At 36.2% G+C, this 27184-nt stretch overlaps 2 protein-coding genes and 1 non-coding gene across 3 annotated transcripts in view; 1 reads left to right on the forward strand and 2 right to left on the reverse strand.

Moving 5' to 3' along the window:
- Positions 1 to 18611, forward strand: part of LOC105231249 (uncharacterized) — a 215760-nt gene extending 197149 nt beyond the window's left edge. The window contains exon 11 of the mRNA XM_049460970.1: positions 16632 to 18611. Coding sequence (XP_049316927.1) covers positions 16632 to 16702 — 71 coding nt within the window. The 3' untranslated portion in view covers positions 16703 to 18611. The remainder of the gene's footprint in view (positions 1 to 16631) is intronic.
- Positions 18612 to 21479: 2868 nt separating this feature from the next.
- Positions 21480 to 23549, reverse strand: LOC105231120 (U-Kazal-Dg21.2). The gene is made up of 3 exons (XM_011212227.3): positions 22927 to 23549; positions 22670 to 22846; positions 21480 to 22487 (listed from the first exon to the last, which is right to left on the reverse strand). Exons 1-3 carry the CDS (start codon positions 23159 to 23161, stop codon positions 22450 to 22452), a joined length of 450 nt encoding a protein of 149 aa, XP_011210529.2. The 5' UTR covers positions 23162 to 23549; the 3' UTR covers positions 21480 to 22449.
- Positions 23550 to 25549: 2000 nt separating this feature from the next.
- Trnas-aga (transfer RNA serine (anticodon AGA)) lies at positions 25550 to 25631 on the reverse strand. Its single transcript has one exon. It is a non-coding gene; the product is annotated as a tRNA-Ser (tRNA).
- Between the last annotated feature and the right edge of the window lie 1553 nt (positions 25632 to 27184).

The raw sequence follows: 27184 nt of genomic DNA on the forward strand, positions 1-27184 counted from the left end.
TAGCAGTAGCATCAAGCATCTATTTCCATATTAAATTTCCAAATTAATTGCAAGAAAAGGCAACTTGCAAGCTCAACGGATTTACAATCTCTGACGATTCTGCTGTGGCCAGGCGCCTAGAAAGAAAAACTCAATTCTATTTATCTAACAGAATGGTAACAAGCAAGGCTTCCCCTGTTTTTGTGCATTTGGACGCTGGATCTAGGGATTTCGCGCGAGCTCAGCAAGCCTTGGTCAGTAATCAGCACTTGTGGCGTTCCGAAAGACTTCTGGTCCAGAGTGAAACGTAAAAGGTACATTGAAGTAATAGGAATAGGATCGCCGCAGGTTCTTCGGCGATATGCAAATATCTTTTTGATCCATATACAATATATGTGGTATGTGCATCACAGGCGTCTATAGCTTTCCAAGTGGGATTATTGGCGTCTTCAGAGAAAATCAGCCTATTTACCCAACCTAACCTAACCCAGGTTACAACCGAAATCTGAGAGAAGTTAAATCACAGTAACAGCATTGACAATTATATTATATCTCAACTCTATTAAATCCCTAAATTGTTCAACAGTTTAAACTCCATACAAAATCACGACACAAACAAATCCAAAATGGAAATAGTTGCATAATTAATAATCAAAGCCATTTAAACATCATTTTGTTCTCTTGACAGCGAGAAATTTTCATAATAAGCGCAATTAATAAAGTTCAATCAGTTGATTAACATTAACCTCTGACCTAACCCGTAAATATGTATGTACCCGACCAAGTGTTGCATTGCCAAAGCTTTTTAGAGCAATTAAGTATTTATATAGACACGCAGCTATGTTTTCTATTATAAGCACATGCATACATGTATACATGTATATATCTGTATCTCTCTCTGCGGATTATTGAAGCCAATTATAGCTAACATACCAATTAACTGTACTCAAACTGTTTCTATGCAAAGAAGAAAGTTTTGGGTCGAACGCATGAAGCATTGCGGACAAACTTAGACTTAGTCCTGTTATCAAAAACATGCACACATAAAGCAATATTTTTTTAATATACACTCACGTATTTACAAACAAAGTTGAAGACCAGCAGTTGGCTTGCGCTTTGCAGCCGGAGCTTCATTTTTCACTGCCTGTAACTTAAAAAAAAATATTTTACCGAACCAATCTTCGTAATAACATTAAGTTTGTAGCTAAGTGCGCATTAGGGTGATCAAAATAAAAGTAAAAAGTCAAGTTATTACTTTATTGTCTGAAACTCTTTTTTTGTGCTTTTGTAATGATTGAGTTAAAAACTAAACAGCGTTCAAACATTGGATCGTGTCTTGACTAAAAATTTTTAAACAATTTACAATAATCACTAACGTGTAATTTTAGATATGTTGTAAAAAAGGTAAACCATGGGTCTCAACCATACTTGCAATTTTAACCCACCCAGCAAACTGAAATCAAATAAAATATATAAAAAAATCAGCCGGAAAATATTCAAATTTTTATCAATATTTCCTTCAACCCCACCAACTTATGACAAGAATTTTTTCAGTCCTCAAAACACTCTTCATAAGCATTTTTTGGGATAACTATGAGCTCCTTCAGCGAATTTTGTTTTGTCTCTTCGATCGACTGAAAAAAATATACCACGGAGCGGAAATTTCAATTTGGGAAAAAAGAAAAAATCACACGGAGCCAAATCTGGTGAATACGGTAGTTGATCCACGGTATTCATTGCGTTTTTGTCTGTAAATTCGGTCACAATAGTAGCTCGATGCGATGGTGCAATATCAGCGTGCAAAATTTACGAACTGTTTTTCCACAATCCCAGTCGTTTTCGACAAATATACCCACGCAAACGAATCAATACGGGCAAATAGAACTACTTATTGACCTCTGATAATTTCAAATTCATAATGCACCAAGCAACGAATATCCAAAAAATCAATAAGCATCACCTTGATTTTGGAGCGGCTTTAGAGTGGTTTTTTGGTTTCAGCTGGTTTTTTTCCCTTCAATCCGATGACTGTTGACTTGTTTGCATATCAAACTCATGAAACCATGTATCATCCGTAGTTATAGAGGATTTGTCCGGAAAGTATAATAATAAGACTGATTTTCTTCCGTCGCGATTGTACTTCGGGTCGTGCGCGCACCGACTGAATTCGGTAGAGGGCATTCCTAGCTAATGAATGAGCGGCTCAGTTCTCTCCGAGCACCTGGAGAGTCAGGACAAACATTTTCGAGCGACTGGTTTCTATGAGTGGTGCAAGTCGAAAATGCAGCGTTCATTAGAGCAGAGGTACGTGATTAAATTCTGTGCGAAACTCTTTAAATCTGCGACAGAGACAAAAAGTGGTGTGTTTCGGTACACCAGGCTATTTTGGACGGTCGAGATGAGGTCGCTGATGAAGACTGGAAGAATGAGCAAATCCAAAGTGAAAACGATGCTAATTGTCTTTTATAACATAAAAGGCTTCGTCCACCAAGAATTTTTTCCCCCTGGACAAACCGTCATCGCCAAGTTTTACGTGGTAGTCCTCAAGAGTCTCAAGGGAAGGGTCAATCGGATCCGACAAGACATCACGGCTGATTGGAATTTGCACCACGACAACGCCCCGGCTTACACCGCCTTTCTTGTGAACAGCTACCTAACCAAAGCCGACGTCCCAACGGTTTCGCCGATGCCCTACAACCCAGATGTGGCCACCCCGGACTTTTTTGTTTCCTTGCCTGAAATGGCCGATATAAGGCTAGCATTTTGAGACGACAGAGGGGATCCAAGCAGCATTCATCATGACTCTCAAGACTAGTCTGGAGTTTGCCTTCCGTGGCGCCTTCAATGCTTGGAAATCGCGCTGGCAGCGCTGCATCGACGCAGAAGGAGCCTATTTTGATAGTTTTTAAAAAATTGTAACGTTTGGTTCAATAATTTTTTTTAAATCGACTCAGTTCTATTATTCGGGACAAACCCTGTAATGCACTTCAGGAATGCGAAATCTGAATTCGCACGATCAAGCATGTCCAAAGAGACTTGTTTACAATACTCTTTAAAAATTTTATTAGGGCGAGTCAAACAAAAACGCGTTTTATACCCAAAATGTCGAGCTCTCTTATCATCTCTCTATCACTTGCCTGACGATTTTCAAACTGCATATCCTACATTTTTTACAGAAGAGTTGGAAAATGTATTTTTTTACGAAATGCCAAAAATTGTTTAAATTCCTACTGAACCAGTTTTTATGGCGGATAAGCAAAATACCTATATCTTCGCAAATAATTTGAGTTTTGAAAAATTCTTTTGTGGGCACATTCTTGAATAATTAAGCTTTCAAAAAAATTAATTTTTTTTTCTAAACTAGAATACACCATTAAAGCGCAGAATAGATTTCTTAAAGAAAAATGTAAAATGCAATAAACCAATCAACATACACCACCTTAGTTCATATTAATGTTCCAGTTGACGCCATCAAGCCGAACCACATGCACTGATACAACCTTATCTTTTGTAATTACCGTTCTCCATTTAAACTGTGTGCCTAATACAATTTTCTTCTATGCGCATTGCTTGCTGGCAGATTTGAAAACAATTTTCAAACTCTCCCCCTTAAGCCCAGAACGACCTAAGCTTCCGGTTGCAGACGTGCAACATACAATTCAACTGTCGAATAAGCAGCACCAACACTTTGTCACAGCAAGCCACGCAGAGTTCAAATGTATTAAAGCTTACTGAATGAAATGAAATTTGAAAAGCACATACTTGCATGTTTATATGCACTTCCTCCTATATTTGCATAAATATATATACATATCTATGTATGTATGCACTGTGTGCATCAATGCGAGCTGAGTGATTTTTGGACAATTTTTGCGCTCTATGTATGCCTTTTGGTGCAACACTCATAAACGCCTTCTCACACAGCACACACAGCACCGGCTCTAAAACAAATTTCGAGCATTTAAGGTCTAGCATGTACACATGCCGAATACTGTCTAGGCGCTTAAGCCTACAATGAACACTCGCAATTCCGACTGAACGCACGCATACACACAAACACACGTGCCACAAGTGCTTCTTACAGCAACACAAAGTTTTGACACACACACACAAACATGCTAGCAACCAATCCCAAATACTTGTGTTGAGATGTGTGCATGTGTTTGTGCTCATATGAAATATGTAGAGTGGCACGAAACTTTAAATTTGTTGCATGCTGCAGTCGGTTGATAGGTATGTGCACGCTCGGGCGCCAGATGAGGCCAGGGTCATTTTCGGCTGGCTGCATGGGTGCATGCATGTGGCGCCGCAACGCAAATTTAGACATTCATTCGAACACATAGACACCACTTCTATGCATGTGTTGGTCGGTGTGTCTGTGTATGCAGATTGTAGCGGTAAATATATCACAAGTTATACGTGCTTACATATGCTGGCTTACATGTATGAATTTTCTTGATGAATGCACACACCATGACTCCATTAAAAGCATGGAAATTCTTGTAATTCAAGTTGTGTGCTATGATTTTGCACTTTGCCATGACCAGGCACACACAAACACACACGCACACATGCACATGCCGGCATACATGGTGTAGTACTTTCGCATTATAAACATTCTCAGCTTTTCGCCTGCACTCCTTTAGTTAGCCACCAGCTCGCACACAAGCGCAACTGCTGCTGCTTAATATTTGCGCGTGAGTGTGTGCGCTTGAACTGCGATGCTATATGCATATATACCCATGTGTGCTTCTAAATAAGTATATCACTAGCGGTTGAATTTTATCCGAAAATAAATTCCGCTCAGCCAACAACGTTCGGCAAGTCGAGTGCCGTTTATTTTATACGAGCAAGTTTGCTTTTGCTATGAATATGCGCCACACATACTTTCGCACTGCTAAGATTTATCTGTTTGTATGCTACTTTAAAGCCACCATTGGCTTACGGTGCGCCTTTCGGTGGTTGGACCACATTTTTACAACGCTTTTCAAATCTTATTTTACACATTTCTATATTTTACTTCCCTTTCTCTTTCTCTCTTTTGTTCATGAGTATTTCACTGACTTTTGTTGTAAACACTTATATAAGGCATACTAATTTACGTTACCTTTTGAGGCTTGCGAAAGCAAAACTCTTTGGATTAAAATTTAAAGGCTTAAATAACAGACTTTGGAAAAGAAGTTGTAATCAGCATAGACAACTTCTCCCAAGCCTAACGGATTGTGGTTGTTAATCTGAGTTATTTAACTTTTACATCGAAGATTTGAAGCTTTTTTGAATTTGGTTTGGAAGTTTGAGTTGAATTTACTAACTCGAGCTCTGATTTTAATGCGTTATAACTCACTCATTACAACTCTGGCGACTTGTCTCTGTCTGGCCTGATATTTTGACCGGAAATTGTATTTAAATTCCACGGATAAATTATATTTAAAAAATTTTATGTATTCTGCTAAGTTGGTTGGACTGTCTTTAATTACTATGCCAAACATGTGCGCGATTTGTTCACCAGTTTGTTTACAACAGTTGCTTTAGTTGGTACACCTCAGTAATGCGCTGCGATTTTTATAATGGATAAAAATATCGAACAAAGAATTTGTCTCAAATTTCCTATTTTCAAGTAAATTTCGTATGTAGAATCATTGCGAATGTCAGAATAATGAGGGGTACAAAGCCTTCAAAGACGGCCGAGAGATCATTGAAGACATACTTCGTTCTGGACGACTTTCGAACTCTTCAACTGATGAAAGTATTGAACAATAAAGGATGCCTAACCTAGGAGAGCATACCACAACACCGACTCCGTTGTCGATTTTCGTATATATTTTTAATATTTTCCGTGCAGATAACATGTCTTTATGTCAACCATATTTTTCTATGTTTACGCTGAGCCTTCTTTCCCAACTAAAATATGGGCCCATGTAGCGGCGCTTACCAGCCCCTCCTTACCCGAGCTATGCCCGAACGTTCTATGTGTAATAGTCGCCACACCGATTTTGCTGGGCAGATATCAGCGAAGAGGTCTATAAGTGACAGGCTTAGCACTAGTTCAAGAGCCGCTGTTGGAGTGGTTCTTAGAGCTTCCGTTACGCACAGCATTGCGAACTTCAGAGCCTTTCCACTGCTTTCCGGTATATAATAAAGCATTCTGACCTTTCTTAGCAGTCAAAATGTCTTGCCTAGGCAATCTAGCGTTGTGTTATCGTAGCAGTTTGCTGTCCAAACTTACCTCGAGGTAATTGGTGCAATTCTTAAAAGAGAGTTGTATTCCACAAGCAAGCCGTTGAATTTTTTTATAGTGTTCTCCTCTTAATTTTATGAACCGTTTACCACCTTCAAGCTCTAGTAGGGGACTCGATCCAGATATCTTGGTCCTGACGGCATAGATATTTCGAAAATATTGAAGATTATATAAGCTTATCGTTTTATCAGTTTTAATGGAGCTTACCAACATCTAGTCCTTATTTTGCAACTAGTTACTTAGGAACTAGTTACTTTGCAACTAGTTACATTTGTAACTAGTTACGGTCAAACATTAATTAACAGTTTTTTTGCATAATCATCATGATTTGTTTTACTTTCAATGAATTTAAAAACATTTATTTCGCACACTTTTTCTCTTTTGCTACCTCTTCATAGCTCTTTGCCAAATTGTTTACACTGGCTTAACTGCTTATTTGGTTGTACGCTTTGTTTACGCAGCATTTAAGCAATCAGACAAATTTTAAATATCCACTTTCGTCGGCGATTCTCAACAGGTCATTCTTTATTTGCATTCTCTCTCTTGATTATTTACATAATTTTACATAAAAAGAAAGTCTAACATATGCAAATCAGTTAACGATTTACCTGACCTACACTGCTATATATTTCTATTTGTTGTTATATTGCTGTTGTTGTGCGTTTACAATATTAATTTAAGCTATACTTTGCTGCATACTCTCAATTATACATATATTTTTAGCATAGAGAACAAAAATATGCAAAATGTCACAGCTTATATAAGCTAGAAAGTAGACCAATCTGTTTCTACCGCCAGTCCATGGTGACTTCTTCTTCTAAGCGATAAGAATATATACTGTTACCTTACTTTAGAGTGTTTATTATTAGTTCTTACTCAAACAAAAATGCATTTCCTTTGAGCCGGTTGGGCAGAGCGTATGAGTAACTTTTTATATTCGAGGCCCACAGTGGCGTATGAGTAACTTTTTATGTTCGAAGTCCATACTGACTTCTTCCACTAAACGCAAAGGCTTTACAGTGTTAGAAGGCTTTGAAGTTAAAGCAAACTTTCATTTCGTCATTAGTTTTGAGCTATCCACAGCTTTGAGTTTGCGGTTGGTCAAAGCGTATGAGTAACTTTTCATATATGAAGTCCATAGTGACTTCTTCCACCAAGCGCAAAAGCAAAAAAAGTTATAGTACTAATGTAAGCAAAATATTATTTCGTCAATTGTTTTTAATTTTCCACAACTTTGAGGTAGACAAGGCGTATGAGTGACTTTTTATATAAAAAATTACAAAATTGCATATTAAATTATTTATAACTAGAAAAGAAGAAAGGAAACTTCATAACAAGTGCAAAATATTAAAATAAAACAAATACATTACGATGGGACCACTTAGAGTTGAGCAATAGGGATCATATTTGGTCAGGATGTTTATACCCTGAAAGGGGTGCAGTCGAAGATAATGTTTAGTTTTCACGTCAAATTGAAGCATTTAAGAGGGTAAGAAAGTTTAAAACTTAATGTGAAGCACACTTATGTACATATTTACTTATACTTTTTCACAAATATCCAAATTCTTACGTAAGTTATGAGTATACACTCCAGCAGCCTACACAATGTTATGTACCTATCGGACAGCCATTACTTTCATACACATACTTACACCCGAACAGTTCCCTCAAAAGTGATGGCACTGTAAATATGTATACTCAGATTTTTAGTACAAGACTGTGGCTTCACGCATACACACACACAAATGTACTCGTGCGTATATAAGTAAGCCACTTGCTGGGTACTTCACGACTCAACAAGCTTCAACAACAATGATATTGTTTACAACTTGACAGTTGCAACATCAACCATAGCTACAATAACAACAGCACACAGCACGGCAACGTTGGAATGTCGGCCTCGTTGGTCGAGCGCACACACAGACAAACTGAGAATATAATAAGGAAGACAGAATTAAGTGGAAACAACAAAAATGTATAATTTGAGGCATATAAATTGTCTCGCAATGCGTTGAGATTGTATTATAAAATATTTTCAGAGTACGGACACACGCTGGACGGTATGAAAACATAACAGGAAATAAGTATAAGTAAGATTTACAGTGAACAAGTAGAGTTTTATTCAATCGTACAGCACTTTAATTGAGTTTATTAAAGAAACGATAGAGTTACTTTCGTTTATAATGTTTATACTCGTATTGCTGTTTAATATTTGTGGGACAGCGAGTTGTAAGCTCTGCACCTCAGACCTTGTTAGGTCAGCACTTTGAATTTTCACATTATATTTCTTATGTTTACTTGCAAGTATTTTACGAGAGCATAATTAAGCCTTCCTCGGCGAGTATAAACAATTTGTCACTATTGTGTGAATATACCGCGCGTGCACGTGACCTATGAAGTGCGCAAGGCGTACGGCCCAACAATGAACAACTCTCTGCTGACAGTTGGCCACTTGTGCGCCACTTTATTTCGGTTATTTTCATTATTTGCCTCGTTTGCTTCTTTAGTTTATTTGTATGCACATATTTTCAATTATAACCCAGCAGTGAAATTAATTAGTTGTAATACAATATATGCTCACCCTAGATGACTGCTCTTCATTAGTCCACCTGGTGAGAAAAGTCGCCAGTTTGGATTCAAAGATGAAATTTAAATAAAAAAAACAACCGTAGCTAAAATATCCTTTACAAATAAAAAAGTTTGCATACAAAAACTTGGGTTCGAACGCTCTGATTGTATGACAGCTATATGCTATAGTAATCCGATCTGAATAAATTCTTCGGAGATTGTACTGTTGCCTTGGAAAATAATGCGTGCCAAATTTCGTGAAGATATCTTGTCGAATAAAAAAGTTTTCTATAGAGGAACTTGATTTTGATCGTTCAGTTTGTATGGCAGCTATATGATATAGTAGTCCGATCTGTAAAATTTTTAGAAATATTGTAACGCTACTTTTGATAAGTGTTCATGCCGAATTTCGTGAAGATATCTTTACAAATAAATATGTTTTTCTTACAAGAACTTAATTTAGTTCGCTCAGTTTGTGTGACAGCTATGTGTTATGGTGGTTTGATCTGAATGATTTCTTCGGAGATTATGCCGTTGCTCTGAGAAATAATCCAGATAAAATTTCGTGAAGATATCTTATCAAATAAAAAACTTTTTCATATAACAACTTGCTTTTGATCATTCAGTTTGTATGGTAGCTATTTGCTAGAGTACTTCGATTTGAACCATTTCTTCCCAGACCCTAACGTTTCTTTTGACAATAAACTATACCGAATTTTGTGAAGATATCTTGTCAAATAAAAAAGTTTTCCATACAAGAAATGAATTTTGATCGCTCAGTTAGTAAGGCAGCTATATGCTATAGTGGTCCGATATCGACAATTCCAACAATTGAGTACCTTCTTGGGGAGAAAAGAATGTTTGCCGAATTTTAGATCGATATCTCAAAAACTACGCGTAGATACCGACGTATACTTTTCAGGATTTCTCAGCTTTTCACAATTTCAGTCTTTCATTTAGAGAAAATAAAAATTATTCGTTAAAAAATTAATGCACGCTTGTTGATGATTTCGTAACTAGTTTGCAAACTAGTCTCGTAGTCAACAATTCAACGTCTTGCAGCCTGTTTAATAATTTATGTATTTGTAAGTGCGTGAGTGTGTCCACAAATAGTGAACGTGCATATTTGCCGGCGTCATTTCCATTTAAGCACTGTGGCAAAGATAAGTAATTGTGTACGATTTTTATATGCGTTTAACCGCAAGCTTAAAGTCAACGAAATACATACTATATATACTATATTTGCAAGAGCAGGAAAAATTTAAAGGCACTGGCACTGGCTGCCGAGCGGCCATAACAATGTAATCTTAAGAGGCTAGCAAATAATGAGCAAAACTTTTGTTTACGTTAAGTGGCTGTAAGCGTTGCAAAAGATACAATAAAAAGCATATCCATGCTTGCACACGCATTCTGCATGAGTTTTGAAGCAGTTGTTTACATGTGCACACACACATATCCGGACGCAGAAAAAACATAAGCGCGTTTATAAGCATGCTGCTGTCAACTCAAGCCCGCACACATACATTTTTAGCGCGGTTTGGCGACGTTTACCCACACATGCATACAAGTACACAATCATACATACAACTAAATACCCGACAATACAACTAAATACCTATACACATAACTACACACTCATACAAACGACTACACTTTCATATATCCATACATACACGCATGTAGCGCCCCGCTTTCAACTATATATGTGGGTCAAGTGCCTTAAAAGGCTTCCAACAAGCACTTCTGCGTTGGCATTTCGCTTAGCCCCGGCGGCCACATCTCGCCCACTCAGCTTTCACCCACCGTGTGGCACCCGTGCTGCCTCGCCAGCCATAACAACAACTGCACATTAGCGCATGCCATAGCATCAACGGCATAGTTATAACAATAAACTTAACTTTCGTTTTACTGTTATACTTCAAGTTCCTGCCCAGTCATCCTTAGTTATGCGCGTCGCCCGCGTCACTGCAAAGTTGGCTACAAACTTTCCTTGGCAGCTAATAAAGTTGAAAAAGTGTTGCTGCTGTTGTTGTTGTTGTAGCAAATGTTTTACGTGCCTTTTACCAATTACCCGGCGTCAGCGGCGAGCGCAGGAATTAGCTGGAAAACTAAACGAAATTCTGAAATAATTTTAATTTAATTTAAGAGCGGCGGCAACAATTTCAAAGAATTCGTAGATATGTGTGTTTTCCGCATTCAAGGTTCGCCCATTTCAATCTCGTTGTTTGTTTATTGTAACTATTTTCCCTTTCATTCATAATTTATTAGAGCGTAGTTTTGTTGCTGGTGGTTGGCAGCACAGCGAGGAGGGGGGGAGTGCACGAAGTAGCAACAGGTCGGGAAATTATTTGAGTGGCAAAGAAGGCTTTTATGTAGGCTCTTTCATTATTTTAAACAATGATTTGTGTGTTTTGGTCATTGCCAGGCATTTACAAGCATACAGATGCACTGCTTAGATATGTTTGAATTAATGAAATTAAATAAAATGTTGAAAGGAACATAGAAACATTAAAATTAGGTCAGATTAGATCCTAAAATCGATGAATCTCAATATTAATTTCATGGATTTGGTAAAAAAAAACAGAATTTTTCCCATCCCAACTGAGCAATGTGTCTTAACTTGAGGCATTGGGTATTGAGGAATATATCTCGTCTCAATCGGCTGTATCCACTTTTCCAATTTTCTCAAGATGGCATCCTAAGGGAAGGTGCTCTTCATTATCACTATGTTCATTTTGGCTTACAAATAGAAGCTTATCGGACTCACCGCTATCAACACTACCGAAATGGAAGTAGGCTGCCAGCTGGCTCTATACAAGAAAAGCCGGCACCGCATATGCGATTGCTTATGTGACTCCCGCGCTTTCACATGCTGAGATTTAGAAGTCATAAATTGATCTCACGGGAAACTGATTGCCAACTGGCTCTATATAAGTGAAGTAGTCACCGTGCCTCGCTAGTGCTTATATGATTCCCGCACTTTGACGTAATGTGATTTAAAAGTCATGAGATGACCTCACGGTAACTGGCTGCCATCTGACTCTATATAAGTGAAGCAGTCACCGTGCTGGCTAGTGCTTTTGTGACTCTCGCGCCTTGGCGTGATGTGATTTAAAAGTCATGGGATGACCTCACGGTAACTGGCTGCCATCTGGCTCCATATAAGTAAAGCAGCCACCGCGCCTGGCTAGTACTTATGTCACTATCGTGCTTTGACGCGATGTGATTTAAAAGTCATGGGATGACCTCACGGTAACTTGGGGCCATCTGACTCTATATAAGTGAAGCAGTCACCGTGCTGGCTAGTGCTTATGCGACTATCGTGCTTTGACGTGATGTGATTTAAAAGTCATGGGATGACCTCACGGTAACTGGCTGCCATCTGACTCTATATAAGTAAAGCAGTCACCGTGCCTGGCTAGTGCTTATGTAAGATGATCTCCGGGGAATTGGCTACCAGCTGGCTTTATAAAAGACGGAGTCTTCTCCGTTTCTAGCAAGTGCTTCAGAGATTCTCACGCCGCGATGTGATGTGATTTGAATGAAAACCATTTTATCGACTGTTGCAATATTTCCTTAGATAATAAGTCCTGAAGATATCTCAACAAATGAAAAGTTTTCCATAAAGTTTGTTGACTTGGCTAAATATAAATAAAGGTTGTGGACTTGGTTAAATGTAAACAAAGGGATTAATGACTTTGTCATAATATGAAAAAAGGTCACTGACCCTATAAAAATGTAAACCAGGGTCATTGACCTCATACTTTAAACAAAGTGGACATTGATCCCAAAAAATGTGGTGAACAGATATTTTCACGTTTTGGGCCGGTCGACTGACAACCAGGATCGTGTGATATCATACAGTTAGACTTTTTCCTGAAGAGATTTGTAAAATTTAATTTCTATGCGGACAAAACATCACGAGTGTCATTCGCCGGTTAACAGTCGAAATGCTTGAGCAAGTCATCGAAAATTAGTCCCATAGGAGGGACCATCCAAGACGTAGCCGCAGCCAATATTTCAAATAGCTAATATTCAAAAAAAGGGTGAAAAATGTTCTTTCGAATGATAATAAACTTTGGTCATTATATTTGTAGTAGGGAACCTCGAAATGGACCACCCTTTACATGTCTGAACCTATTGGATACTGTTCATTTAAAACTCTAACAATTGCGACGAGATTTACTTTTCTAGAAGAATATCGCAATTTCACGAGTTCTGGTTGTTAACCAGCATTTGAAGCGCTCACTGGAAGTCTATGTGTGCAGCGCTAGAACCCAAGAGAACATTGAAAAGCGTTTCGCTTCCAATCGATTGAAATTGAATAACGGTACCCTCACTAACCAGCTCATTGGCTTGGCAGTTTCCGCCGATTCCGCTTTAACCGGGCACCCATAACAATGTATTATGGAAGAAACCTTTAGATATTACTATTGAGTTCATGCACTCCTAGACTAGCTTTCAGGGCACAGTCAACGAGTTCACAGTCACTATTGCCGCTCGGCTATCGGAGTGAATGCTTACCAATCCGAAGAGCAGTTTACCTACCGCTACCTCGATAGGAACCACTGCTACTTGAAAGACGCTACAGTGGTCTGGTAGAACGAAACTAGAGTTGATGGAGAGCTCCTGACAGAAGACTAAGATATGGAGTTCCTTCCTTTTTACTTCAATCCATCTGTGAAAGAGCTCACTCTATACATCTTCTCCAATGGCTTCACCCAGTCCACAAATCCCCGGAGGGTGTGTGAACGGAGATGGAATCGCCGTAAGAATGGAGAGCTCCCGGCAGAAGACTAAGATGTGGAGTCCCTTCCTCTTTACTTCGATCCATCTGTGAAAGAGCTCACTCTATACATCTTCTCCAATGGCTTCACCATGCCCACAAATCCCTGGAGGGTGTGTGAACGGAGATGGAATCGCCGGAAGAAGATTCTGAGATGTAGTGAAGAATTTCAGTGCGTCCCTACCAGGGTTCTCCATATACCCTGATTTCCTAAGTCTAAAGCAGCCTTCGCCCCAAAGCATTATATCCACGAATATTAAAATTGCAGCCAGCACCGAATTATTTCTTTCGTAGCTAAAAATAAATTTGAAATTCTCAACCACATCCTTTATTTCTCACAGGGCTTTCCCCTACGCAGCAACCAAGCATATTTACAGCAAGCATGTTCTCTAAAACCACCATTGTCATTACTTATACTGCAACTGCGCCACGCCAAGCATCTTTGGGTCCCTATCTACCCAATATACCCTATATTCCCTGCTTATTACCCGCAAATGGCGATGCGTGCGCAAAGCGCTAATGATTCATTTGAAAGGTACGTGCAGACGGAAATTGAAAATAACTCATAGTCATGCAATTGCAATTCCACCTTAAGTGCTTATGAAAAGGTTTAGCTGAGCGCAAGCTTTGCGAGAAAACTCGCCGGCAACGCCAAATGCAAGCTGCCACGTAATTTTATACATGCAGTGTGATAAGTTATCCAATTGCACTCATCGACAAATACATACATATTTGAAGTGTGCTCCAAAATCGCATGATGCTTGTAAGTACATAAGTAAGTGCGTAAATATGTATGTGCGATTCTTATGCATTGTCGTACACACACAATGGCAAATATCATCAAATCGATGGCATGCAATATTTGCCCTTCGATTGAGCTTTACATTGTGAGACTCGAATTTCCCCTAAAGCACTCGAGCATTTAATGCATTTTAAACATTTCCGCTTATGTGTGTGTGCTTAAGTGTATGTATGAGCAAGCGCAAAAACATTAGCCTTTGTTAACAAGTGGTAGTACACACTCCCATATATAAACTGACGAAAAAACAGCGATTTCGTCACACGACAAGACAAACGTCCGAAAGTACCAAAATGAAAATAAAGAAGCTCGCAAAAAAAATAGTCTAAGTAAATAACTTGGAATTTCCGACGAAAATGTCAGCAAATGGCGAGCCATTAAATGTTGTAACCAAGTGCTACTTTGGTCCACATACACAGACAAACAAAGTGCTGCCAAGGACAACCAACGCTCAACTGCTCGCCCTCGTCTGGTGAGTGAGCTGAGGAGGTGGCAGCTGATGGGTGGCTTGTTCGTGCGAAGTACGTCAACTTGATGTACAGCTATTTGGGTATGTTTTTGCGACAAAGCTGGACGGACGACATTTATGACATTTTATCAATACTGAAATTCTAGCTTATTTACCAGCAGAACAATGACGGTGACAGAGCTCACTACAAACTGCTGTTAGTATTGTTTGCAGAGAGCATTGAAAAGCTATGTAAGCGAAAGAAAGGATTCTGCCACGTGGCATCATTCAAGCGAAAACAAAATAGAGTACGAACAACAGTTTCGATTTTTCAACTTAAGTGGTTCGGGAGTTATAAATTATGGACTAATTAGTGGGCATTTGGCCTTTTTAAAGGTTTGAGAAGGGGGAAGTTAAGCTTTTGAAACAAAATGGTACAAAAGTAAGCTACAAGCATTTGAAGAAGGTTAGGTTGGAGGTAGAGTATTCTGTAAAGAGCACTTGGTCAGTATTTACTTTAGGTACCGAACTACGGTAGTGTTTTCAGGCAGAAGTGGCTGCTATTTAGGTGGCGATAAACCGGCTACAAAGTGCAGACTCTTTCAGGGAAGTGAGCCTTTACTCCGACAGCAGTGTGGCAATACTAGAGCAATACTGAGCTCGTTAAGTGTACGAGGACGAGAGACTTCTCACTAGAAACAGCCTCAAGCTACTTCATCATCAGATCCGTTTAAGAGCCGGGGCATAGCGAAATCGCTGAGCCAGAAGCGGTACCTTTTTCCCTCTCATATTGGTATGGTACCAAGTTGAATTTCACTTAGCATCTTACCTGATAGCACTGGATCAACGCTCCGCGTGTGCTTAGAAGGCGCTAATCGACGCCTTGCGTATGTGTAACTGCAAGATCCTTTTGGCCCTTAGTAGTGGAACGGACCGAACTATTTGCAAGACAGCCGACCTTCCGCGAACCAAAAGACATAGCCACATCACCTCAGTCTTGCAAAGCCTGAACAATGGAGGAAGAAAACGCCTGAACCTCACGCTCCTCCATACCACTTAGACATGTACCGTCCGACAAGATTTTAAGCTGTTTCGCAGGAATTTCTATTATACAGTGTGTAATAAAAACTTCTGCGTTTGGGGCGAGATGAACTTTCCTCCAAAATACATATCCGATGTTTCAAGCTCAGTCTTGCAAAGCCTGAACAATGGAGCAAGAAAACGGCTGAACCTCACGCTCCTCCATACCACTTGGACATGTAGCGTCCAACAAGATTTTAAGCCGTTTCGCAGGAATGTCTATTGGACAGTGCGTAGTGAGAAATTCTACGTCGAAGGTCGGTAATCATCCCTTCGGTGAACCAATAGACATAGCCGAAATTAACCGTCTCAACAAATTGCAAATCAGAGGTTGAAACATCTCGGCATTTTTACCTTCGACGAACCAGAAGACGTAGCAGAAACTGGCATTAACCGTCTCAACAGTTTGGTGTTAGGCTCGAAGCACTTTGTTGATTTATAAGGGACTTATGATCTATTATGTAGTAGTTTTAGGTAACTCAACGGTCCGATGTTCCAAGCTAAGCAAATGAGATCCTTGTTATGATCGACCTCATAACCTAATCTGACCTAACCTAAGCCATTTTGCAGCCGTTTTTGTTAAAGATATCTGTAAGTCAAACGTCTATGTATAAAAGCTTTTGCTAGGTAGCTTTATTAAGATCATCATTTTAGTATAGTATTTAATAGTATTTAGCTTTAGATGTATTACTACTGCAATTTAATCTATTTGCTTTTATTTGTACATTTTCAGAACTAATGATGGCCTCTTTCGATTGCGAGGAACCCAACAATGCGGAGAAACTCATGTATGATCTAAACTAGAACAATTTGGAACGCACAATAATCTATTTTATAATGAGAATACATTTTTCTTGATTTAAGTATGATTTTTCAATACAAATATATGTATATATATGGATGTTTCAGCCTCAATCTTGTAGTGGCTGGACAATGGAGGAGAAAGTGAATGCATGTTTTCCCCACACCTTCTTCCATACAACTTTTGGCAACTTGTGTCCGTCAAGATCTTTATCCTTACAGCATACCACTGCTGCAAGAGAAAGTTTGCTAAGGGAAACCATCGCTTACATTCTACTCTAGGCTTTAAAGACCTCGCAGTTGCACAGGAGCTGGTCATCGACCATCGTCTGCTAACCACACGCAAGGTGACAAATGAGATCCGACTCCATCCCACTCCGATGTGAGTGGGTTATGGGTGGCACTTCTTGCTGCCTCATCAGCTTTGAAGTTTCTAGCGATTTCGCTATGACCTGTCACCCAACTGAGCCTGATGATGAAGTAACATAATACTATTTCTAGTGAAGACGGAAACTCCTTGACTAACATTGAGCGCATAGTTTGCGGGCTTCATATTAATATCGCTCCACTCTGTTGACGAAGGGTGTGTTCTTTCTAAAAGGAGCTGTACTACTGAAAAAATACGAAAATTCGGTAGCTTAAAGTTAAGCTTGAGTGAGAGCTCCTTATAGAAGACTCCCCCTCTTTTTTTCTTAGCTTCGACCCAAACATTTTGTAATGTCAAACCAGATATTATGTTATTGAACGATATGTTCAAGATATTCTGTCGACATCAGTGCCAGCTTACCGGATTGGCTTCATTTTACAGCAGTAAAAATATAATTTTTCGAACTTTTTTGGTGGAAGTCCTACATAACTATATACTCGTATATGAGTGTTGATTGGACTGCTCATTCATTTAAATCTGAGAGCGAACAAAACTAAAAATTTAAAACTAAATAGTAACGGACAATTAGAGCAGTCGAGACATTGTATATAGGCACATATGTATATGTATATGTATATAAAATCCGCATTTATGTATGCAATAAATTAATTTGCATTCACAATAGATATTTTCATCCTTAAATCGTGATGGCAACGCGCAAATTCAATTAAATCTTTATCAAATTCATTGGCATTGTGTTCACTCAACTGTTTGTAAATTTGTATAAATTCATTGTGAAACTCAATTAGCTGCGAGTAAATAATGTTTAAAGATAAGAAGATACAATGCTTGTAAATTAATATTAATAATGTAGTACAATAACGGTATTTATGCGTTGTTGTTTTGTGTGTGATAAAAACGTATACAAACATTTTGTCGCACAACAAACATAGATTTTAAGATTTAATAAATACAACAATGCATAATTGTGTGTATGGGTATGTGAGAGAGAGAGAGAGTGAAAATTTAATGCATTTTTCCACACGAGCAGTTTTTGTTTATACAATATTTATGCAGTCGACTTTTATTTACGATACGCATTACACTTGCAAGTAAATATTTTATTCACTCAATAAATAAATGATTTATAACGCTTGATTTGTGTAGAGATTTTTTAATTGTCACTTATTTACTCAAGCGTGCTTTAATATTCTATAATATTTGTTGGCATGCGCTAATGTCTGCTGGTGTAACTGTAAATATGTATGAATTGTATGCATGCTTCTGCGTGACTTGGATTATAAGGGGATATTATTGTATATAATAAGATAAATAAGTTAATTATATAAATAAGTAAATACAAGGAAAGTAATTATGCTACTGACACATAACAAATTTGTAGATAAAATCGATAGAAAAAAATTAGTAATATAGACAAATTATCGTAGAAAATATAAGTACAGCAGATTAAAGCATATTTAATGCAATTTTGTATATTGAAACTAATGCTGAATTAATATTTATTTAAACGCAAATCATTTGTGAAAGTGAAACTAAAAATTTCTGTGGGAACTGGAATAATGATAATTAATAAAAATTGGTGTTTAGGGCTAAAAATTTGTGTTTTTTGCGAAAAGGCGAAATTAAAAAAAAATATATATATATATATATTATTTATTTGAATTTAAATATGTTATCATTTATTTATTTTTTTATTTGATTTTTTCTAACTTATCTTTAATTTTTAAAACTTCTTACAAATTGTTGTGTATTTTAATATTTATTTTTAATTTTATTTTTACTTACGTATGTATATTATTCTTTATTTATTTTTTATTTAATAAAAATTTGAATAACATTATTATTTAAATTTTGTTATTTAATGAAAATGATAACAAATTGTTGTTTAAGGCTAGAAATATATATTTTTTCCGAAAAGGGGAAAGTAAAAAGGAAAAACAAATATATTTATTTTTTAATTTTTATTTTTACTTACATTTATGTATATATTATTACTTATTTTTTTTTATTAAAAAAATAATTTTGAAAAATTTATATCTAATAAAAATTATGTTATTTTTTACAAAAAGGCGAAAGTTTCAAACAGCATTCAAAAGGTTTTTTACGGATTTTTTAAATTTATTTGTACTTACATATATGTACATATGTATATTCTTTAATTTATTCGAATATGTTATTTTTATTTGTATTAAAATTTTTAAATTAATTTTAGTTGTCTCATAAAAAACGAATAAAACTTCTTTTGCGAATAACGCGAAAAATGTATTTGAATTTTCTTACCGTGTTTTCGTTTTTACTTAGAAATGTTTCCCATTCTTTTTATATTTTTTATTTGGAAATATTTATTAATATTTTTTATTTAATTTTTTAATATCATTTAGAGATCAAAATTTTTTTTTGCGAAAATTCGAAACTTTCAAAAATAAGTTTATTTATTTTTCTTTTAATTTACTGTTATTTTTTGTACTTTTATATAAATATATATTATTATTATTTTATTAAATGAAATTATTTATAATATTTTACTAAATTCTATATATTATTTATTTTTTTTTTTTAATTTAAAATTTTTCATAAAAATTTTGGTGTTGTTTTTTATTAATATTTTTTTTGTAATTTTTGTTGTTTTTAAAGATAATATTTTTTTAAATTTCTTTTGTGTTTTTTATTTAAGATATTTTTTTTAATGTTTTGTAAATGTTTGAGACAAGCAATTTTTATTTGAATTTTTTTTCACAATTTTTTTTTTGTTTATGTTTATTTTTTATTTTTTTCCCAATTTTTTGTTTTAAGTACAGTTGTTTGTTCTTATTATGACACATTTTTTACAATAGTTTTTGAGCTCACAAAAATTTGTAAATTCAAAATTTTTACTAAATTTTTTTATAATTTCTATTATTATTTATACTACCGTATATTCTTACTATTTACTAAATTTTTATATAAAACATTTTATTAAAACTTAAATTAAAAAAAATAATAATTAATACAAATTAATTTAAAAAAGTTTTGTAAAAAATATTAAAAAATAAAATAAATTAAATTTTGTGCTAAACAGCAACTTATTATGAAATAAAAAATTTAAATTTAAATTAAAACTAATTTTGAATTTTTTTTTAATTTGTAATATTTTTTCATTCAATTTTTTTATCATTAAGGGGTCAGTGGGACAATCTGGCATGTTTATTTGACATTTTTTTTAGAAATTTTTATTATAATAGAACTTTTTTCACATATCATGAGGTATATTGTGGAGTGTATAAACAAATTTTTTCCGAGTTTTTTGTCGGCCATCTGTCAGAGAAATGGCTGGGTGAATGAGATGCGTTTTTCACTGACGGACACGATTTCTCATGTTTGGATCATCTGAAACACAAAAACTCAATATATTCTTAAAAAGTACGTAAAATCCCTACTAGAATCATGAAAAAATGTTGATAAATAAAAAGTTTTTTTTTTTTTTTAATTTTCCCCATGTTTTTCTACATAAATTTTGTCATAACATTGTCAATAAATTATAAAAAACAAGAAAAAAACGTTAACTTCGGTTTCACCGAAGCTAAATACCCTTGACAGATGCATTTCTGTTAGTAACTATGTGTTCAGTTTGGAAGCTATATGCTATAGTAATCCGTTCTGAACAATTTTTTTGAAGATTATATTGTTGGCTTAAAAATAATCCATACCAAATTTCGTGAATATATCTGTTCAAATGTGAAAGTTTTCCATACAAGCATTTAATTCCGATCGTTCAGTTTGTATGGCGGCCATATGTTATAGTGGTCCTATATCGGCCATTCCGACAAATGAGCAGCATCTTGAAGAGAAAATGGCGTTTGCACAATTTCAAAATGATATCTTAAAAACTGAGGGAATAGTTCATATATATACAGACAGACGGACATGGCTAAATCGACTTAGCTTGACATACTGATCATTTATCTGGGTGTTACAAACTTCGCGACAAACTGAATATACCCTGTTCAGGGTATAATTATGAAATATGAAATAGGGACGATAGCCAGGCATTTTGTGAACATTAAAAAAAAATGGAGCAAATCGGTTGAGTAGTTCCACCGGAATCATGTCCGCCAGTTTAAAAAGTGTGTGTTTGAGAAAAACGTGTTTAAAGTTTGAGGTGTGCACTCCGAGCGCTTCAAACGTTAAGCGGTATTACGAGTATTATTTTTGGGCCTTTTTTGAAAAGTTCCAATGGTAAAGTGGGTTTCTACATTAATTCTAGAGGTATAAGGCAACAGAAAATACAAAAAAAAAATAAATTTTTTTAATATTACTCTACTGACCCCTTAAATAAATATATAATTTTTTATTTTTTTTAAATTAAAATTAATTTATAATTTTTAATTTTTTTTTTTTTAATTCTTTTCACGTAATTTTTAATTTACTATTTTTTCTTGTTTTTGTTTCCTACTCTGCAATAATAATTTTTTTTAATTAAATAATTTTATAAAACATTTAAATACTATTTTTTGAGGACCTACTTCTGAACTCAAAATAAGCATCTTCCTTTTAATGTAAATACAAATATTTATAAAATTATACGTATGTAAGAGCCTACAATATGGTGGATAATCACCATGCAAAAGCCAAACTATGCTCAAAATGAATTTAATTTTAATATATAAATTGAAAATGGCACATGATGACAGAATTAGTCAAAACATTGTTGTAGTGGCAGGTTAGAAAATATAAGCACAGTAAACTGTAACAAAATTAGACACTGTGCTGAGTTCCAGCTATGGAGCAGATGTGCTTACAATAAGTGGAAAGTAACTGTAGTTAAAAAAATTAATATTTGTAGTAATTGATAAATTAAGTATAAGACAATTTTAAGAATTTAGCGAAAACTAAATAAGTATTTAATGTCATCCTAACTATAGAAAAAATAAATGAATTTATAATGTGTATTTATTAAACTGTAAATATTGAAAAAATAGCAAAGAGATGTTACGAAATAGATAATTAAAAATCATGCATAATTAAGTAAGTAAAAAATATAAGTAATAAGACACAACAACAATGACTATGGTTAAGCGTATAAACTGAGACTAAGTATTAGTGAAGAAAAATTAGTAATATTGTAAACAAAGCAGAAAAACGAAAGTAACTGTAACAATAAATACTAGGTAATGTTTTTTGTATAATTTCTGAAACATTAAACAGAAAAAATAAAATAAATAAAATAAAAACTTTGAATTTTTATGAGAACACATTTTATTTGGCGGAACTTCAGGGTAAATATTTCAAGTACAAATTGGCGTAAATATGCTTACATATACGTATTATGTACATATGTATGTTGATTTATAGTGTGTGCATGTGTTTATGTAAGTATAAGCAGTTATAAGCCACAATCGCTGTCATCTATTAAAGTCCATGCTGTAGGATAAAGAGAATATATTATTTGCAGGAATTTATGATATAAAAATTATAACAAAAAAAAGTCATAAAATTTAAAAAAAATTTGCGAAAATTTCATTTGAATTCGAATTAACAAATCTTCATGCCTTTCGAACTTTTCACCACTTTTCACCAGTCCATCACTTTTCTCTCCTACTCACCATCAACGGAGAGACAGTTCTCAACTTCCAAAATGCAGCTATTGCCAAAAATCTCCTTTGTTTTACCGTTAGAAGCGCATATTGGTTCATAAATAAATGGGCAAGGACGTAAGCACTGCTCACGCACCAAAGGATCGACATGCTTGAGGCAAAGCGACAACGACGTAATGCGCCAGACTATAATAAGAAAAAAATATTCCCCAAAAACATAAAAATAGAAAAATAATAATTATTAAACAACAGTTAATCACGCTCACCTGTGCCGGTGCTGCAACTCGCATAACGCCGTAAGCAGTCGTTATGAAAGTAACGGTACACGACGCCTTCGCCCACTGCACCTGACTCCGTTGCAGCACTTTCGTCTCCGGAAACCGCACAAACAGGATCCAAATGCTTCGGACAAGCATTCGTGCAGCGCTCACTTCTATTGGCTTGTTCGGCTTTTGCTAAGGAAAGCGTAATCACAAGTAGTACCGTTACAGCGAATTTCATGTTTTTGCTTTGTAATGTGGCTCTGTTTCGTTTGAACTGTGATTTTAGTCAGTCTATAGCGGTATTTTATACAAAATCTCACGTTCTATCAGAGAATTAAGCAATCACAACAATTTTCTGTTGTTAAGCGTGCTTTTAACGGTAATATATTTGATATTTACTTAGCACTACATGCAGTTAACGCAGTCTTATCGGTTACCCCAATTGCTTGCTTAACCTTGGCACTGAAGTTGATGCCGAACGAAGCCGGGCAGTAGTTAAGTAGTTAAGTGGTAACCTCACCGACTTTTCGTTTTTTTATTTTGATAAGCCGAGAGCATTGCAAATACGAAAAGGCACAGATATTTTCAAAATTAAGTGCAGTTAAGGTTATTTTTAGGTCATTGTACTACAGGTCGATGATAATATTGATTAGCCCATTACATGGTCGAACATTATGAAAAAAAGTTGGAAAATTCACATTTTATAGAATTCACTTGAAATACGTGAAATGAGTAAAGTTTTATCTTGATTTGATTCCGTTTTTTAAACCATATAACCGTAAAAAGACCAGCTCTTCCATGCCTTCTGCGACAGTAATGCCTCGTACAGCTCATCGTTCCATCGACGGTGAATACCGCAGTTGTTGCCAAGGCGCAAAGGACCATAAATCTTCCGCAGAACCTTTCTCTCGAAAACTCGGAACACCGACTCATCAGATATTGTCATCAACCATGCCACTGCACCATATAACAGCACTGGGATGATGAGTGACTTGTAGGGTTTTGTTTTTGTTCGTCGAGAGAGGACTTTACTTCTCAATCGCCTACTGAGTCCGATATAGCACATGTTGGCAAGAGTTATTCTACGTTGAATTTCGAGGCTGACATTGTTTTGGTCTTAATATTGGTTCCAGGATAGACGAAATTATCTACAACCTCGAAGTTATAGCTGTCAAAAGGAAGGTGGAAGCCAAGTCGCGAGTGCAACGACTGTTTGTTTCATGACAGGAGATATTTCGTCTTGCCCTCGTTCGCCACCAGATCCATTTGCTTCACTTCCTTATCCAGTCTGCAAGCAGAACTAATAGCGCGGTTGTTGAGACCAATGATATCAATATCATCGGCGAACGCCAACAGCTGTACACTCTTACAGAAGATTATAGTACCTTCTCTGTTCAGCTCTGCAGTTCGAGATATTTTCTCCAGGACTTTTTCAAACACGATAGGGAGCCACCTTGTCTGAAACCTCGTTTGATATCGAACTGCTCGGAGAGGTCCTTTTCGATCCTGACGGAGCTTTTGGTATTGTTCAGCGTCAATTTATGTAGCCATATTAAGATACGGGGATACCAAATTCAGACATTGCTCCTTTTCGTGCTGCATCATCAGCTTTGAAATCGATGAAGAGATGTTGTGTGCCGATCCTCTGTTCAAGAGTTTTTTCCAAGTTTTCATATATGGTAAATATCTGATCAGTTGCTGATTTTCCAGGTCTAAAGCCACATTGATAAGGTACAATCAGTTTGTTGACGGCGGGCTCTAATCTTTCACACAGTATACTCGATAGAACCTTATATGGTGTAGGCGCAGATTGTCTCCTTTTTTGTGGATTGGGCAGTGCACTTAAATCGTCGGGCATACTTTTGGCCTTATTTTACAAAGAAGCTAATGCATCAGTTCTTCGCCGGCATATTTGAAAAGCTCGGCCGACAATCTCTCCGCCACCACCGCTTTGTTGTTCTTCAGACGGGTAATTGCTATTCCAACATCTTCATAGTCAGGGAATGTCCGCTCCTCTCATCCGAGGCTGTTTTAATCCTTTCGTTGGGGGTGTTTTTAACGTGACGGGTCCCAACCCAAACTCAGTGCATAACCCTGGGCAGGGGGACGGACATGCCTAAATCGACTCAAGGTAAAGTTTATTTGATCTGTTATTGTTGTTGTAACAACATAAACTGTGTCACTGTGTGTGTTTTCAATTTTCTTGCGAAATAAGGTGGCCAGTATCAACTATTTTGTGGCCATCTGTGTGTGAACTATCTCATATTCAATTTCTTTGCCAAAGACTTACCGCTAGATGGCGCTATATTTCATACCGAAACATTGCTTTATTTGCCAATAAAAATCACAAAAATTGATAGTCGTCTAAAAATATATGAACTATCGGTCCACTAACAATTTCAGAAGTGTCCACAACGCCCAGTTTGGTAGAGTTATCAACCCTTACAAGGTTGACATTTCTCACCAACAAGTGTCGTCTTTGATGTCCATATTTTGACAGCTCCGATTATTCCGAAATTTTATTAAATTACTATAACCTACACAAAAACTAGTGGTTTTTTTACTTGTAATATCTCAATTTACTACAAAAAAAAATAAAAAACCACAAAAAAAATGTGGAGGTCTTCGCAGTCGGTAGGATTCGAACCTACGCTCCCAGAGGGAATCTGATTTCTAGTCAGACGCCTTAACCGCTCGGCCACGACTGCTTTTTCTTTCCGTTTGCATAATGCGCTATAAAACAACGGTGACATGTGTTTTAATATTATAAAAGTTTGCTTACTAATTAGCGCTTTTAACCCAGATGTGCTTTGTTAGTCGATTGTCATCATGTTTTGCAAACAGCAGCAAAATAACGATGCCCGTCCAGGGTTAAAAAGTTAGGTGGGTTGGAAATTTGCGGAAAATCACTTGTTTTGAAAAGTCATAAAGCGATTTTGTTCAAATTTTGCACAACTCTTTGAAACAATATTATCTAGTCAATGAACAACGACCTTTTTGTTTTTACAACTAATTTTTTCGAGCCAATTCATAGCGAAAACTTTAACTAAAAGTCTGTTTAATTCGAAGTCTGTCACAATTTTATAATTTAATTTGATTGTTCCATTCAGTAATGATCTTTATCCATTAGTTAACAAAATATTTTGTTTTTTTTTTATTTTAAATTAATTCTTATTTTCATTGGAATAACTCAAATATTGGCTTATATGTATGTATATGCGGAACAAAGTCACCTGGAAGTTCGAAAATCTTTATATTAGATATATGTATGGGAGCTAAAGGAAGTACAGGTGCGGTTCAATTTTTTCACATACAGACATACCATCATAAGAGAAGGATTATCTCTTAATTTCAGTTATATATATCACACATTGACCGGCATTTTCGATCAAAAGTAAGCTATAGCTACAGGGGTTTAAATATTCGGTACCTAGGGTCTTGAATGGTTTTGGTTGGTTTATGCAATTTTTGGTCATAAGGTGGCATACCTTGAAGGAATTACTAATGCAAGGTTTTATCCCATTATATTAATTGCTTCCTAATTTGTGTACTGGAAACTGGGAATATAGGAAGTAGGCGAGTAGAATGTGCTCGTATGAAGACTCCCACATACCAAATTCTGTCGAAATCGGTTTGTCGGGTCCCGAGATATGGGATGTCACCAAAAATTGGGCGGTGCCACGCCCCTCGTCCAATTTTTACTCCGGCTCCGATAAAGATCTCTTATTCCATCTCGGTGGTAAAATTTAATGTTTCTGGCGTATTTAGTTATAGATTTATCGCCCTTTTAGTAGTTTTTACCAGTAATGTTATTTTCACACTGTCGGTAGAAGATCTAATATGACGTGGGCTCAGCAAATTCGATTGTTTTAGCTTAGTGGTTTATGTACATTAAACTTGTTAGAGGGCGGGACCACTCCCACCTTCTTTAAAAATTTCGCCAGCGAGTGCCCCTTGCTACTGCGGTCCTCTGTACCAAATTATTTAGTGCTTAGTTATGGCACTTTACATGTTTTCGGTTAATGGCGATTTGTGGGCGTGGCAGTGGTCCTATTACCCCTATCTGCGAGCTCGAATATTTTTGTACTAAGGAACCTGTATAACAAGTTTCATCAAGGTATCTCAATTTTTACTCAAGTTACAGTTTGGACGGACCGACAAACAGACAGTCAACCGGATTTCAACTTTTTTCGTCTTCCTGATCATTTATATACATATATAACCCTATATCTATCTCGCTTTGTTTTAGGTGATACGTACA

Source organism: Bactrocera dorsalis, chromosome 1, assembly GCF_023373825.1.
Source record: "Bactrocera dorsalis isolate Fly_Bdor chromosome 1, ASM2337382v1, whole genome shotgun sequence".
In the NCBI taxonomy this organism is placed as follows: domain Eukaryota; kingdom Metazoa; phylum Arthropoda; class Insecta; order Diptera; family Tephritidae; genus Bactrocera; species Bactrocera dorsalis.

Bases quoted from the DNA above. Each gene is read 5' to 3' on its own strand.
- LOC105231120 (XM_011212227.3), bottom strand. From the start codon at position 23,161: ATGAAATTCGCTGTAACGGTACTACTTGTGATTACGCTTTCCTTAGCA. The intron at 22,847-22,926 runs GTGAGCGTGATT...TTCTTATTATAG, and splicing joins GAGTTGCAGCACCGGCACAG to TCTGGCGCATTACGTCGTTG. The intron at 22,488-22,669 runs GTGAGTAGGAGA...TTTATCCTACAG, and splicing joins GAACTGTCTCTCCGTTGATG to CATGGACTTTAATAGATGAC.